The 14936-nt window shown below is 48.3% G+C and overlaps 1 protein-coding gene and 2 non-coding genes across 3 annotated transcripts; 2 read left to right on the forward strand and 1 right to left on the reverse strand.

The window, feature by feature from the left end:
* Nucleotides 1-3812: 3812 nt before the first annotated feature.
* TRNAV-CAC (transfer RNA valine (anticodon CAC)) lies at nt 3813-3885 on the forward strand. The gene has a single exon. It is a non-coding gene; the product is annotated as a tRNA-Val (tRNA).
* Nucleotides 3886-4086: 201 nt separating this feature from the next.
* LOC112128520 (forkhead box protein O1-like) lies at nt 4087-7065 on the forward strand. The gene is given in 9 exon segments (XM_063724595.1): nt 4087-4504; nt 4659-4962; nt 5199-5428; nt 5431-5839; nt 5841-6152; nt 6196-6303; nt 6305-6366; nt 6369-6982; nt 6985-7065. Coding segments are annotated over 9 exon segments (2538 nt in total).
* Nucleotides 4197-4278, reverse strand: TRNAL-AAG (transfer RNA leucine (anticodon AAG)). The gene has a single exon. It is a non-coding gene; the product is annotated as a tRNA-Leu (tRNA).
* Nucleotides 7066-14936: the final 7871 nt, after the last annotated feature.

The raw sequence follows: 14936 nt of genomic DNA on the forward strand, positions 1-14936 counted from the left end.
AAATATTGGTCATTCATTATACTAACCTCCATGTCACTGATATATTAAAAATATTTTAAAACTTTTATTTATTTATTTATTTATTTATTCATATATTTATTTTGGAGACATGGCCTCACTCTGTCACCCAGGTTGCAGTGCAGTGGTGCGATTACAGCTCACTGCAGCTTTAGACTCCTGGGCTCAAGCAATTCTTCTGCCTCTGCCTCCCGACTAGCTGGGACTACAAGCATGCATCAGCATGCCCAGCTAATTTTTTTTTCCTTTTTTTGTAGAGATGGGGTCTTGCTAGGTTGCCCAGGCTGGTCTCCAACTCCTGGCCTCAAGTGATTCTCCAGCCTCAGCCTACCAAAGCGCTGAGATTGCACAGGGGGGCCACCATGCCTGGTCTATTTGAATTATTTTAAAGGATAAACAACTTTTATTTAATTTCTAATTTAAGCTATGGTGTTTGAGGTCTCTTTGTAACAGCGGTTTAGTTTGTGCGGGAGTGCAGTGGCACCATCTTCCTCCCAGTCTGAAGCAACCTCTTCAGAGACTGCAACCTCTGCCTCCCGGTCTGAAGCGATCCTCCCACCCCAGCCTCCCAAGTAACCCGAGGATCTGGGGCCACAGGTGCACACTACCATGCCTGGCCAATTTTTTATATGTTTTGTCGAGATGGGTTTTTCTATACTGCCCAGGCTGGTCTTCAACTTGTGTGAGCTCAAGTGATCTGCCTGCTTCGGCCACCCAAAGTGCTGGGATTACAAGAGTGAGCCACCATGTCTGGCCTATTTGAAATTTTTAATTGAAAAGCAAAAATGAACAAAAAAATAATTTGGGCCCACATATACACAGTTATTTGATTTTCACCAAAAGCACCAAAACAATTCAATGTGGAAAGGAAAATCTTTGCAACAAATGGTTCGGAAACAACCGACTATCCATAGGGGAAAGAAATTAACATTAATCCCAACCTCACACCAAAACAAAAAATTAATATAAAATAGAATTTACACTAAAACATAGAAGCTAAAATTTAAAAGTTTCAGGGAAAAAAAAAACCAGAAGAGTGTCTTTTTTTTTTTTTTTTTTTTGAGACGGAATCCCACCCTGTCACCCAGGCTGGAGTACGATCTCAGCTCACTGTAACCTCTGCCTCCCAGGTTCAAGTGATTCTCCTGCCTCAGCCTCCCAAGTAGCGGGGACTACAGGCCCAGGCCATCACGCTCGGCTAATTTTTTGTTTTTATTTTTCATACAGATGGGGTATCACAGAACTCCTGAGTTCCAGGGATCTTCCCTGCCTCAGCTTCCCAAAGTGTTGAAATTATACAGTCTAAACCATTCAGTTCTCTGTGTGTGTGTGTGTGTGTGTGTGAGAGAGAGAGAGAGAGAGAGACAGGGTCTCACTCTGTCGCCCAGGCTGGAGTGCAGTGGTGCGAATCTGGCCCACTGCAACCTCTGCCTCCCAGGCTCAAGCAATCCTCCCACCTCAGCCTCCCCAGTAGAGTAGCTAGGACTACAGGTGGACTACCAGGTTTTGCCATGTTGCCCAAGCTGGTCTTGAACTCCTGAACTCAGGAGATCCGCCCACCTCAGCCTCCCAAAGTGCTGGGATTACAAACTGAGCCACTATCCAGGCCAGTTCTTTTACTGGGGGTGGGGGGGGGTTGTTTGTTTAATGGACAAAAGATTTGAAGAGATACTTCACAAAGGAAGATAAACAAATGGTCCATAAACACATGAAAACGTGCTCATCATCATCCCTCATCAGCTAAATGCAAATTTAAACCATAGAGAAACGCTACATACCTACAAAAATATCTAGAAGTTAAAAAAAATAATAATAAGTGGACAATACCAAATGTTCCCAAGAAGGTAGCAACCAGAAGACTTGGACATTGCTGATGGAGAAAAATAGTACAACCACTTTGGGCAAAAGTTTTTTTTTATCCAACTAAACATACACATCTTCTGCGACCAGCAGTTCTACTCCTAGGCATTTACCAAGAGCACATATCCATGAAGACTTGTGCACAAATGTTCATAACAGTATTATTCATAATTGCAAAAAAAAAATTAAAACCTGGAGCAAGCCCAAATATCTACCAACAAGAAATGAATGCAGCCTGGGGCCTGGGCAGTATGGTGAAACTCCATCTCTTAAAAAAAAATAAAATAAGAGAGAGTGGTCACCTGTAGTTTCAGCTAATCAGGAAGCTGAGATAGATCCCTTGAGCCCGGGAGGTCAACGCTGCAGGGAGCCTTGATCCTGGGCGCTGCACTCCAGCCTGTGTGACAGGGTGAGAACTGATCTCAAAACAAAAGAAAGAGAGAGAGAGACAGAAAGAGAAAGAAAAGAAAAGAAAAAGAAAAGGAGGGGCCGGGCGCGGTGGCTCACGCCTGTAATCCCAGCACTTTGGGAGGCCGAGGCGGGCGGATCACGCGGTCAGGAGATCGAGCCCATCCTGGCTAACACGGTGAAACCCCATCTCCACTAAAAAACACAAAAAATTAGCCGGGCGCGGTGGCGGGCGCCTGTAGTCCCGGCTACTCTGGAGGCTGAGGCAGGAGAATGTCGTGAACCCGGGAGGCGGAGGTTGCAGTGAGCCGAGATCGCACCACTGCACTCCAGCCTGGGCGACAGAGCGAGACTCCGTCTCAAAAATAAATAAATAAATAAATAAATAAATAAATAAATAAATAAAAATAAAAGGAGGGAAGGAAGGAAGGAAGGAAGGAATTGTGGGATACTATTCCGCAACTAAAAGGAACAAACTTAATCCCAGCTACTCGGGGAGGCTGAAACAGGAGAATCGATTGAACCCAGGAGACAGAGGTTGCAGTCGCTCCAGCCTGGGCGACAGAGTAAGACCCCATCTCAGAAAAAAAAGAAAAAAAAAAAGACGGTGGGGGCGGGGACAAACTGCTGGTAAACTCAACAACGTAGAGGAATCTCAAAAACATCACGTTGAGTGAATGAAGCCTTATGCCAGAATAAGTGGGAAGATAAATCACTATAAATTGGTAATACCTTTCTGGAGAGTAATTTGCTGATGTGTATCTTTAAAAGTTACAGAATTAAATTTTGACCCATTAATTCCACCAGACATTTCTCCTAAGGAAATCATTATGATGTTATACAGAGATTGAGCCACAAGGATAATCTTGCAATATTATTTACAATTGGGGAAAAAAAGAAAGAAAAAAAACCTGGTAACAATCCAAATGTCCCACAAGTGGCTGCTTAGATAGGTTAGAGTTCTTCCAAACAATAGAACAATAAAAATGGTGTTGTAGAATATTTCGTTTTTCATTTCCACTCCAATTTCTCCAGGCCCGCAAGCTCCGGCTCCACACCCGAACTCACGGAATCCCATTCCCCAAGCAGCTTCTCCTGCACGTCCCCTCTCAGAAAATGGTGCCAGCGCATCCCTGCTGTTCCACTCCCACGGCCACTGTCACGTCTCTCTCAGGTCGCCCCTACACCCTCTCTCGGGACTCCCACGTCCACTTATACCACCACATCCGGCGTGAACACTGCCTTTCCTTGTTTCTTTCTTTTCTGTCTTTCGACACAGCGTCTTGCTCTGTCTCCCAGGCTGGAATCCAGTGCTGCAATCATAGCTCAGTGCAGTCTCCACCTACAGGGCTCCAGCCATTCTCATGCCTCACTCAGCCTTCCAAGTGCTGAAACTTCCTTTTCTTGTGCGCTCATACCCATTGCCAAGCTCAAAGGGACCCACGGAAGAAGCTCAGAATTCTCATGAGAAATAAAATACCGCCGTGTGTCGTGACTAATTAAGATGGCAAACAAGAATCAAGCCGGTTTCCGTAGTGTAGTGGTTATCACGTTCGCCTCACACGCGAAAGGTCCCCGGTTCGAAACCGGGCGGAAACAGTTCTACTTTTCACTTCATTGCTTCAAATTTATTACACCGAAGACTAGCCTAGAACACCCCACCGCTGTCTCCACCTGGTTAAGGAGAAAAGGCTATCAAGGGTATTTATACCGTTGCCTTTCCGCCGCAATCATTGGCACCTGGCACTTGCTGTTGACACCAGCGCGACGAACTCCCCACAAAGCCCATCCAGTGGATGGATGCACAATGCCAAATGGAATTCCCGATGCCGAGAAAGCGTGGGGCCCAAGGCCCAAGGAGTTCCTCCTTTTGTAACCCATGAAGGGACAAAAATGGAAGAATCACAAGTTGGCAGCGGTGGGATTCGAACCCACGCCTCCGAAGAGACTGGAGCCTTAATCCAGCGCCTTAGACCGCTCGGCCACGCTACCTTCCTCCTGGGGTTCACCTACATCTTTTCCTTCCTTATAAAACATCCCCAGGGTCCCCGGGCCAACAAGGCGTTGGGGCGAATCCACAGGGCATCCCAGAACCACCGCCTTCCAGCAGGATCCGCTGGGCCACAGGCACCGGCTGGGAAACGGCTCCACCAGCGCCCTGGCAGAGAAGATTCTCAAGGCGCAGGCCTGGGGATGTGCTTTGGGGGCCACTCAGAAAGTCACCCACATTGGCCCTCTTGGGGGAGCCGGCGTGAGAGGAGGGGAAGCCTCCTACACTCTCACTTTAAAGAAAGATAAAAAGAAATAAACCAGGGCAGACCCCGTCAGTTCGGGGCCGCGTAGTCCTGCAGCCGCCGCGCCGCACTCCACAGGCAGCAGCGCAGAGGGCGCGACTCCGGGGACAGCCACGGCCCGTCCGTCCTTCCGTCCGCGGCCCCGTCCCCTGGAGCTTGGCGCCCGCTCTGCCCGGATCCGCCCCGGCCCGGGGCTCCGGCCCGCGGTCCAGTCCGCACCGCGGACCCCGAGCAGCCTCGCCGTGCACGGCCCCGCCGGGCTCAGTTCTGGGCTCGCGCTTCCCCTGCCCCCGCCTGGCTCCCAGTTTCTTTCTGTCTCCCGCGGAACCGACCTCGTCCCCCCGAATCTCCGCCAGCTCTTCTCCCCCTCCCGCTACGCCCCGTGCTTTGCTCTCCAGCTTCTCGCCTCGCCCACGGCTGGGGGAAGGGACTGGAGGGGAGGGGAGGAGGGGGGAGGGGAGGGGAGAGGGGAGGAGGGGGGAGGGGGGAGAGGAGGGGGGAGAGGACGGGGGAGGGGAGGGGGGAGGGGAGGGGAGGGGAGGGGAGAGGGGAGGAGGGGGGAGGGGAGGGGAGAGGAGAGGAAAGGAGGGGAAAGGAGGGGAAAGGAGGGGTCCCCAGGGCCGAAGCGCCCCGGGGGGCGGAGGTGGACCCGGATTTCCAGCCGCTGCCCGGGCGGGAGTTCCGCGGGTCCCACGCGGCCACCTCCAGCCCCGCCCGTCAGCGCCGACTTCATGAGCAACCCGAGCCTCCTGCAGGACAGCGAGGACTTCCGCGGACGCCGGGGGCTGTGCGGGGACTTCCAGGGCCCGAGGGGGGCGGCCTGCACTCGGCGCTAACGCAGCACCCGCCCGGGACCCCGCCTCCGCCGGGCCGCTCGCGGGGCAGCAGCGCAGGAGCAGCTCGTCCCATCGCAACGCGTGGCGCAACCTGTCCCACGCCGACCTCAGCACCAGGGCCGACGAGAACTCGGAGGAGCGGCTCGCGCTGTCGCAGATCTGCGAGTGGATGGTCAAGAGCGTGCCCTGCTGCAAGGATAAGGGCGACAGCAACAGCTCGGCGGGTTGCAGGAATTCACTTCACCATGATCTGTCCCTACACAGCAAGTTGATTCGCGCGCAGAATGAAGGGACTGGAAAAAGTGCTCGGTGGATGCTGGATCCAGAGGGCGGCAAGGATGGGAGATCTCTTAGGACAAGAGCTGCATCCATGGACAGCAGCAACAAATGCACTCGGAGCAAAGCCGAGATGCCACGAAAAAAGCATCCTGCAATCTAGCCAGGGGGGTGCTGGGGACAGCCCCGGACCCCAGTTTTCCAGATGGCCTGCAAGCCCTGGCTCTCACAGCAATGATGACTTTGATAGCTGGAGTCCATTTCGCCCTGGAACTAGCTCGAATGCTAGTACTATTACTGGGAGACTTTCACCCATTATAACCAAAGGAGACGATCTTGGAGATGGTGACGTGCATTCCGTGGGGTACCCGCCATGTGCGGCAAAGATGGCCCGTACTCCACCCAGTCTGAGTCAAGCAATCCTGAAACATGGAAAAGGTTTGAATAATCTCAACCTTCTGTGAGCACTGACATCATTAACTGTGTCCACCCAGTCCTCTCAGTTTTATCTCGTCACCAACATCATTAATTGTGTCCACCCAGTCCTCACCTGGCACCATGATGCAGCAGACGCCATGCTACTCCTTTGTGCCACCAAACACCAGTCTGAATCCGCCCAAACTACAAAAAATAGACGTAGGGCCAGTCCAACATGAGCCCTTTGCCCCAGATGCCTATGAAACACTCAAGGAGCACAAATCAAGTTACAGAGCTGCGAGTCTGTGTAACTGTGCAGCAGGACTCCTGGAGGAGCTGCTGACTTCTGGCTCTCCTCCCCATAATGACGTTATGACACCAGCTAATCCCAGGGTCAAATCCTCCATAATGGAGGAGACACCAGCTAATCCTGGGGTAGCCCCACCCAACAGCCAGGATCTGGGCCAGAACATCATGATAGGCCTTAATTCAGCCACATCAACCTGTGGCAACCAGGCATCTGGATACAAAATGAGGCCTCCCAGTTCCCATATCCACCCTGGGCATGCTCAGCAGAGGTATGCAGTTTACAGCCGTGCCCTGTTTCACACGGAAAACACCAAGCCCCACACCTCAGGTGTGAACCACCTGACCCCAGTGAAGACACCTTTACAAGTGTCTCTGCCCCACCCCATGCAGATGAGTGCCCTGGGGGGCTACTCCTGGGTGAGCTGCTGCAGTGGCTATGGCAGAATGGGCCTCCTCCACCAGGAGAGGCTCCCAAGTGACTCGGATGGCAAGATCGTTGAGCATTTGGACTGTGACATGGAATCCATCATTCTGAATGACCTCATGGATGGAGACATGCTGGATTTTTCCACCTTGACAATGTTTTGCCCAGCCAAAACTCCTCACACAGTGTCAAGACAAGGACACATAGCTGCGTGTCAGGCTGAGAACTGGTGAGCCCGCTACACTTAAAAGTACTTCATCAGCCGGGCACAGTGGCTCCCGCCTGTAATCCCAGCACTTTGGGAGGCTGAGGTGGGTGGATCACAAGGTCAGGAGATCGGGACCAACCTGACCAACATGGTGAAACCGTGTCTCTACAAAAAATACAGAAATTGCCTGAGTGTGGTGGCACGTGCCTGTAATCCCAGGTACTCTGGAGGCTGAGGCAGAAGAATCGCTTGAACCTGGGAGGCGGAGATTGCAGTGAGCCCAGATTGCACCACTGCACTCCAGCCTGGCAACAAAGCAAGACTCCGTCTCAAAGAAAAAAAATAAAACTTCAGATTGTCTGACAACAGGAACTGAGAGTAGTCGTCCAAAGATGTCCTTCACCAACTCCCTTTTAGTTTTCTTGTTACAAAAAAAAAATCATAACCTCCCTTTTTCCTTTCATTAGACTTGGCACCAAAGACATTCTTCCTGTACAGGATGTTTGCCCGATGCATGCAGGTTATGTGCTGCTGTAGATAAGGACTGAACCATTGGAAATTTCATTACGATGAAGTGCCAAACTCCCTACACCATATAACTGCAGCAAAGACTTTCAGGTCATGGTGTGCTTTCAAGTTTTGTGTATAATATAAGCAGTAAATACAAATTATGTGTGTTTTTGGTTTTTTTAAATATCCATTTGGTTTAAGGAAAGTTTATGCCGTTGTTGTAATATGGTGCTGGTCTCATCTTAATAAGTTACTTTTTGGCTGGGCACGGTGGCTCACGCCTGTAATCCCATAATCCCAGCACTTTGGGAGGCCAAGGCAAGCGGATCACAAGGTCAGGAGATCGAGACCATCCTGGCTGACATGGTGAAACCCCGTCTCTACTAAAAATACAAAAAATTAGCCAGGAGCGGTGGCGGGCGCCTGTGGTCCCACCACTGCACTCCAGCCTGGGCGACAGAGCGAGACTCCGTCTCAAAAAAAAAAAGTTACTTTTTTTTTTCACTACCTGTTTTCTGCAGAACTAACAGATCACAAAGAACCAAATCTCCGTTCTGCACCTCCACTGAACAGCTTTGGACCCGTTCACATTGCCACGGAATTCACATGAGGACCAAGTAGCCTGTTATCAATCTCCTCAATTAATGGACTTGTCAGACCTTTATAGTTATATGCAGAAGATTGAAGCTGGACCCATTTCTTGCACCATACACAAAAATCAACTCAGGATGGATTAAAGACTTAAATGTAAAACCCAAAACTGTAAAAACCCTGGAAGACAACCTAGGCAACGTCATCCTGGACACAGGGATGAGCCAAGATGTCATGACAAGACACTAAAAGCAATCGCGACAAAAGCAAACGTTGCCGAGTGGGATCTCATTAAACTAAAGAGCTTCTGTGCAGTAAAAGAAACTATCAACAGAGTAAACAGACAACCTACAGAATGAGAGAAAATATTTGCAAATTATGCATCTGACAAAGGTTTAATATCCAGCATCTATAAGGAAGTTAAACAAATTTACAAGAGAAAAACATACAACCCTATTAAAAAGTGGCCAAAGGACATGAACAGACATTTCTCAACAGAAGACATACATGTGGCCAGCAAGCAAATGAGAAAAAGGCCATCACTGATCATTAGAGAAATGCAAATGAAAACCACAATGAGATGCTACCTGACACCAGTCAGAATGGTGATTATTAAAAAGTCAAAAATAATGGATGGTGGCGAGGTTGTAAAGAAAAGGGAACACTTATACCCTGTTGGTGGGAGTGTAAATTAGTTCAACCGCTGTGGAAGACAGTGTGATTCCTCAAAGAGCTAAAAGCAAAACTATCCTTCGACCCATTGCAGCACGACTCACAATGGCAAAGACATGGAGTCAACCTAAATGCCCATCAATGACAGATTGGATAAAGAAGATGTGGTACATATACACCATGGAATACTATGCAGCCATAAAAAAGAATCAGATCATGTCTTTGGCGGGAACATGGATGGAACTGGAGGCTATTATCCTTAGCAAACTAATGCGAGAATGGAAAACCAAATACCACATGTTCTCACTTATAATTGAGTGCTAAATGATAAGAAGGAAACAACACACACTGAGGTTTACTTGAAGGTGGAGAGTGGGAGGAGGGAGAGGAGCAGAAAAGATATCTATTGGGTACTAGGCTTAATACCTGGGTGATGAAATAATCTATATGACAAATCCCTGTGACATGAGTTTACCTATGTAAAAAAAAAAAAAAACAAAAACCTGACATGTACCCTCAACCTAAAATAAATGTGAAAAAATATTAATATAAGGATGCATTGCTTCTGTAATATAGATGTATGAATATATTTAGGTAATAGATGTATTACTTGGAAAGTTCTGATTTGACAAACTGACAAAGTCTAAATTAATAAGCAAATGTTGCATCCCGGTGAGCAGTAAATCAGTGGAACATCATAGGAGGATAAGGACACTTGCAATGGAAACCATTCTCCAAAGGTACAACTTGGACTTGTTCAGCTGCTCGATAGATGCTACCAAAACCCCAGCCTCTCACCTGAAAATTCTTACATTCAGCCCCTAAGAGTTCTAATTTATAACTAATTTTAAATGAGACATTCCATTTGGCTTTAGTTTGGGAATAATCATTCAGTAAAAACTGCAATATGGTCTATGGAAACAGACCAGCCTGGCATTATACTTGGCCTCTCATTGAGGTGGGCACAGCCTGGCAGTGTAACCAGGGATGGCCGTGCCCTCCTGCATTCTGCCACTACAGTTTAGTAACAGTGTGGTTCCACGTTCCTGTTCCCATACTCTCTGAGAAGCACCTGATGATGCTGATGCACTTACAGACACAAGACCAATCTTTGCCATAACTGTTTCAAGCCATAAATGTACATAAATTATGGAACAGACAACAGACAGTAGACTGTGAGCATGTATTGATTTTCCCACCTTTTTCTGTTTTGTTTTCTTTTGTTTTTGTTTTAGCTTAATTTGAGCATACACTAGGAATCTCCCAATTAAAAAATAATAATAACCACGTAGTTTGGCAGAGGCACCAATCCTTTCAGAAACGTCTCTCAGTAACCACACTGGCAGGGTCCCCAGAGCCTCCTTCCACAGCACAGCTGCTGGAGCTTCCCCCTTTAAACGAGATTTGCTCAAGGGACCCCATTTGGAGAGAACATTCATCAAAACATGCTTGCTTGCACACTGTACAGAAATTTTTTTCCTGATTAGAAAAATGCATGTTTAAAAAAATAACAAAATTCAGGGGATTCTATAGAAATAAAACCTGAAAAAGCCACAACTCAGGGATAACCATCCATATTTGGTGAGCAAATCTCCAGTTTGTTTCCTGTTGAGCTTTCCCTGAGCCAATATGTCTATATCCTTAGTTGTGATTTTACTATAGAGGAACACTTGAATTATACTTTTACAACTTTGATTCTGTGTCATGAAATTGGGTAGTTTTTTTGTTGTTGAATTGTAGGAGGATTTTTAAAAATATATTCTAGATATTAGTCAATTATCAGACATGTGATTTGCTAACAGTTTCTTGCATTATGTGGGTTGCCTTTTTACCCTGTTGATAGTATCCTTTGATGTATCAGTTTATTAAATTTTTTAATCATGAGAAGGTGTTGAATTTTGTCCAATACTTTTTCTGCATCAATTGAGTTAATCACACAGTTTCCCACCCTCCCTTTATTCTGTTAATAAGGAGGATTTTTTTCTCAATGCTGTTTTGATAATTCTTTATATATTCCAGCTACAAGTCCTTTCTCAAGTATGTACTTTGCAAATATTTTCTTCCCAAGTAGTTTGTGACAAAGGTGCAAAAGCAATCCAACGGAGAAAGGATCGCCTTTGCCACAAACAGTGCTGGAGCAGCCACAGGCAAAGGATGTGGGTCCCTCAACAAAGTAATGAATTTAAACTAAAACCTCACAGCTGAGACAAAAATGAACCCAAAGGAGATCATGGGCTTTCATGACAGATTTAAAACTATAAAACTTCAAAAAGACATAGGAAAAAATCTAGACTTAGAGCTGGGTGAAGAAAAAAAAAATGATAAATTGGACCGCGCCACAAGTAAAATCTTCTCCTGTGTGAAAACTGTTAAGAGAATTAAAAGATGTTTTTCAAGTAAAAATAAAAGACCTGGATAATCATGAATAATTTTGCAAAAACAGTGCTCTTTAGCAATATACCTGAAGATCCTGGTGTCAGAGCTTAACATCTACTAAGGAACACATCTGGGCCCGCTTCCCCTGCATTTCCTCCCTCCACAGCAGAGTTTATATGCGAGGACAAGGCAGGTGTTTGGTGTCCAAATCCTGGGTACACTGAACTTATACCCTGCCCTGTGACAGAGCAATTTCCCAGAAACACATGCAGAAAAGATGAGAGTCATGAGCAGAAACATTCCTCACGCTTTATTCATAATAACTCACATCTGGAAACAGTCCAAATGTCCACCATCTTTATACAGGATGAATAAAATTGTATATAGTTTTATATAGAATAATTACAACAATGATAATGAGTTAACTGCTACAAACAGCATGGATGGATTTTACCAACATCAATATTGAGCAAATGCAGCCAGACACAAAGAATCTGCATTTTATTGATTACACGTATGACACTCACACATGAACAAAACTAATCATGGTAACAGAAGTTAAAAATTCTGTCTGTCACCTGGGAGAAGGAGGCACAGATATTGACTTGGAAGGGACATGAGGAAACTTTTGTGATGTTGGAAATGTTCTGTTTGATTTGGGTGAGGGTACACACGTGTGTGTGTGTGTGTCTATGTTCACAAGTGTCAGTGTATTCACTTCAATGTGCACTTAAGATCTCTGCACATATAACATCTTTACACAATAATAATATCTTGGCATAAAAATTGTTTCTTAAAATATGACTTTCTTAGTTGGAAAGGCTATTGTATTAGATTTTTACTGTTGCATAGCAAATTACCACAAATTTAGTGTCTTAAGACAGCACAGATTTATTATCTCGCTTTCTGTGGGACAGAAGATGGGGTACAGATTAGCAAGGTCTTCTACTGGTACCACAGCAAGTGACATCACAGTGTTGGCCACTGCTGCAGCCTCATCTGAGGCAAGGGGTTCACTTCCAGCCTCCCTGATGGTTGGCAGAATGTGTTTCTTTGTGGCTGTGGGACTGAAATCCCCATTTGCTTTCTGGATGTCAGCTGAGGGCCACTCTCAGCAACAAGAAGCCCCTTGGTTTTTTTGTTTTGTTTTGTTTTTGTTTTGTTGTTGTGTTTGTTGTTTTTAGACAGAGTCTTGCTCTGTCACCCAGGCTGGAGTGCCATGGTGTGATCTCAGCTCACTGCAACCTCCACCTCCAAAGTTCAGCGATTCTTCTGCCGCAGCCTCCCAAGTAGCTGGGATTACAGGTGCACACCACCACACCTGGCTAATTTTTGTATTTGTAGTAGACGTGGGTTTTCACCATGTTGGCCAGGCTGGTCTTGAACTCCTGACCTCAAGCCATCTGCATGCCTCAGCCTCCCAAAGTGCTGGGATTACAGGTATGAGGCACCATGCTTGGCCAGAGGCCCCTTTCCTTGAGGCCAGCGGTGCACAGTGTTTCTGGAGCTCCACCTTCTTTTAAAGGGCTCACCTGATTAAGTCAGGCCCACCCAGGATAATCTCCCTTTTGATTTATCAAAATCAACTGACCAGGAACCTCACTCACAGCTGAGCAACCCTTTGTTCCGTAAAATGTGGCATGGTTGTGGGAGTGACATGCCATCACGTTCTCTCAGAGGCACGTGGTCTACAGGGCGTGTGCGCCGGGCGGGAATCTTGGGGGCCACCTTTGAGTTCTCCCTATGACAGTTTCAGGCCTGAGAGCCAAATATGAGAGAGTCTCCCAGCAGAACAGGCTTTCCAAGTTCCTTACGTGTCTGTTTTTGTAACTTGTTCAAAGAAGCTCCTGGGATGGGATGAGGGGGGTCCTGTCCTTCCTCCTTGCTGTGTGGCCACGCTGGCTTCCTGTGTCCACTTGGCATCCTCAGGCTAGGTGGGCACACCAGTTGTGTTGCACCAGGGTGAGTGGGAGACAGAGGCCGCCTCTACCAGCGCTCAGCCCTGGCAGTGCTCCTGGCGCAGGTGCCAAGCTCTGTTCTGTTCCTCCAGCCTGCTCTTTCAGTTCCTGAGGATTTCCTATTTGTATGTTTAGACACTAAAAGTTTCTGTTAACATGTGCTCACTATGGAAAAATTAGACACACTTGAGAAGAAAAATTAGCATAAACGAGCTGAAAGAAGAAGAAAAGCACCCTCAACTATGCCATGCGTGTTGCTAATATTTTGTTTCAGAGCTTTCGAGACTCTTTCCATGGATATGTTGTCTTATTTTTATTTTTTTGAGGCGGGGGTCTATGCTATTTTGCCCAAACTGGGCTCCAATACCTGGGCTTAAGCTATCCTCACACCTCGGTCTCCTGCATAGCTGGGATTACAGGCGTGCGCCGTCCCACTCAGCTATAGGAGCTATGTTTTAATAAGAATATTTGCATTATGTTTTGTAACATATCTTTTCAAAAACACTCAGCTTGGCTAGAAAGATTCTATAGTAAAAAGAAAAGAAAAAAAACTCAACAAATGTACTTTAATGCCAATGCATTCATTTCTACATCTTTTTCTTTTTCAATTTTATGAAATTGTAAACAAAGAGCCATAGGCCACGCTGGGGTAGGGGAGGGGTCGCCCTTCAGAATGCAACCAGTGGACCCTATGGCCGTGTTTTTTGTTAATCGTTCACAGCTCCCTCCAAGAACCTTCAGATGCTCTATGAGGAGTGCAGTTTTCCACGACTCTTTCAAATTCTTGGGTCGCTGCCGCACACGTGACCACTTGGGGGCGCTCAGGACTCCACCGCGGCGCGGCTCTGGTCCTGGCGAGTGCGCGATGCAGGCTTGGCGCCCTGCGGATCGCGCTGCCCAGTGTCCCTCGCCCCGGGATCTCAGCGCCAGGCACAGCGGAGCCCGGGCCCAGGGCTGCAGGAGGAGTGGGGACCTGAGCCCGCCGGACACCTCAGGCTGGTCCCCGAGGAGCGAGGGTAGCTTTAGCACACGCTTTGCCTCCCTGTGTCCCACTGAGAGGTGACAGCGTGCTGGCAGCCCTCGCAGCCCTCGCTCGCTCTCAGCGCCTCCCCAGCCTTGGCGCCCACTCTGGCCCTTGAAGAGCCCTTCAGACCACGGCTGCACTGTGGGAGCCCCTTTCTGAGCTGGCCAAGGCAGAGCCAGCTCCCTCAGCTTTCGGAGAGGTGTGGAGGGAGAGGCGCGGGTGGGAACCGGGGCTGCGCGCAGTGCTTGCGGGCCAGCGCGAGTTCGAGGTGGGGGCGGGCTCGGCGGGCCCCGCACTCGGAGCCGCCGGCCGACCCGCAAGCCCCAGGCAGTGAGGGGCTTAGCACCTGGGCCAGCAGCTGCTGTGCTCCCTTTCTCCCCGGGCCTTAGCTGCCTCCCCGCGGGGCAGGGCTGGGGACCTGCAGCCCGCCATGCCTGAGCCCCTGCCCCCTGCCCCCCGCCCCCCGCCCCCCGCCGTGGGCTTCTGCGCGGCCCGAGCCTCCCCGACAAGCGCCGCTCCCTGCTCCACAGCGCCCAGTCCCATTGACAGCCCAAGGGCTGAGGAATGCAGGCGCACCGGCGGGACTGGCAGGCAGCTCCACCTGCGGCCTGGTGGGGGATCCACGGGATGAAGCCGGCTGGGCTCCTGAGTCTGGTGGACTTGGAGAATCTTTATGTCTGGCTAAGGGATTGTAAATACACCAATCAGCACTCTGTATCTAGCTCAAGGTTTGTAAACACACCAATCAGCAAGCA

The sequence above is a fragment of the Pongo abelii genome, chromosome 4, assembly GCF_028885655.2.
Source record: "Pongo abelii isolate AG06213 chromosome 4, NHGRI_mPonAbe1-v2.0_pri, whole genome shotgun sequence".
Classification (NCBI taxonomy): Eukaryota; Metazoa; Chordata; class Mammalia; order Primates; family Hominidae; genus Pongo; species Pongo abelii.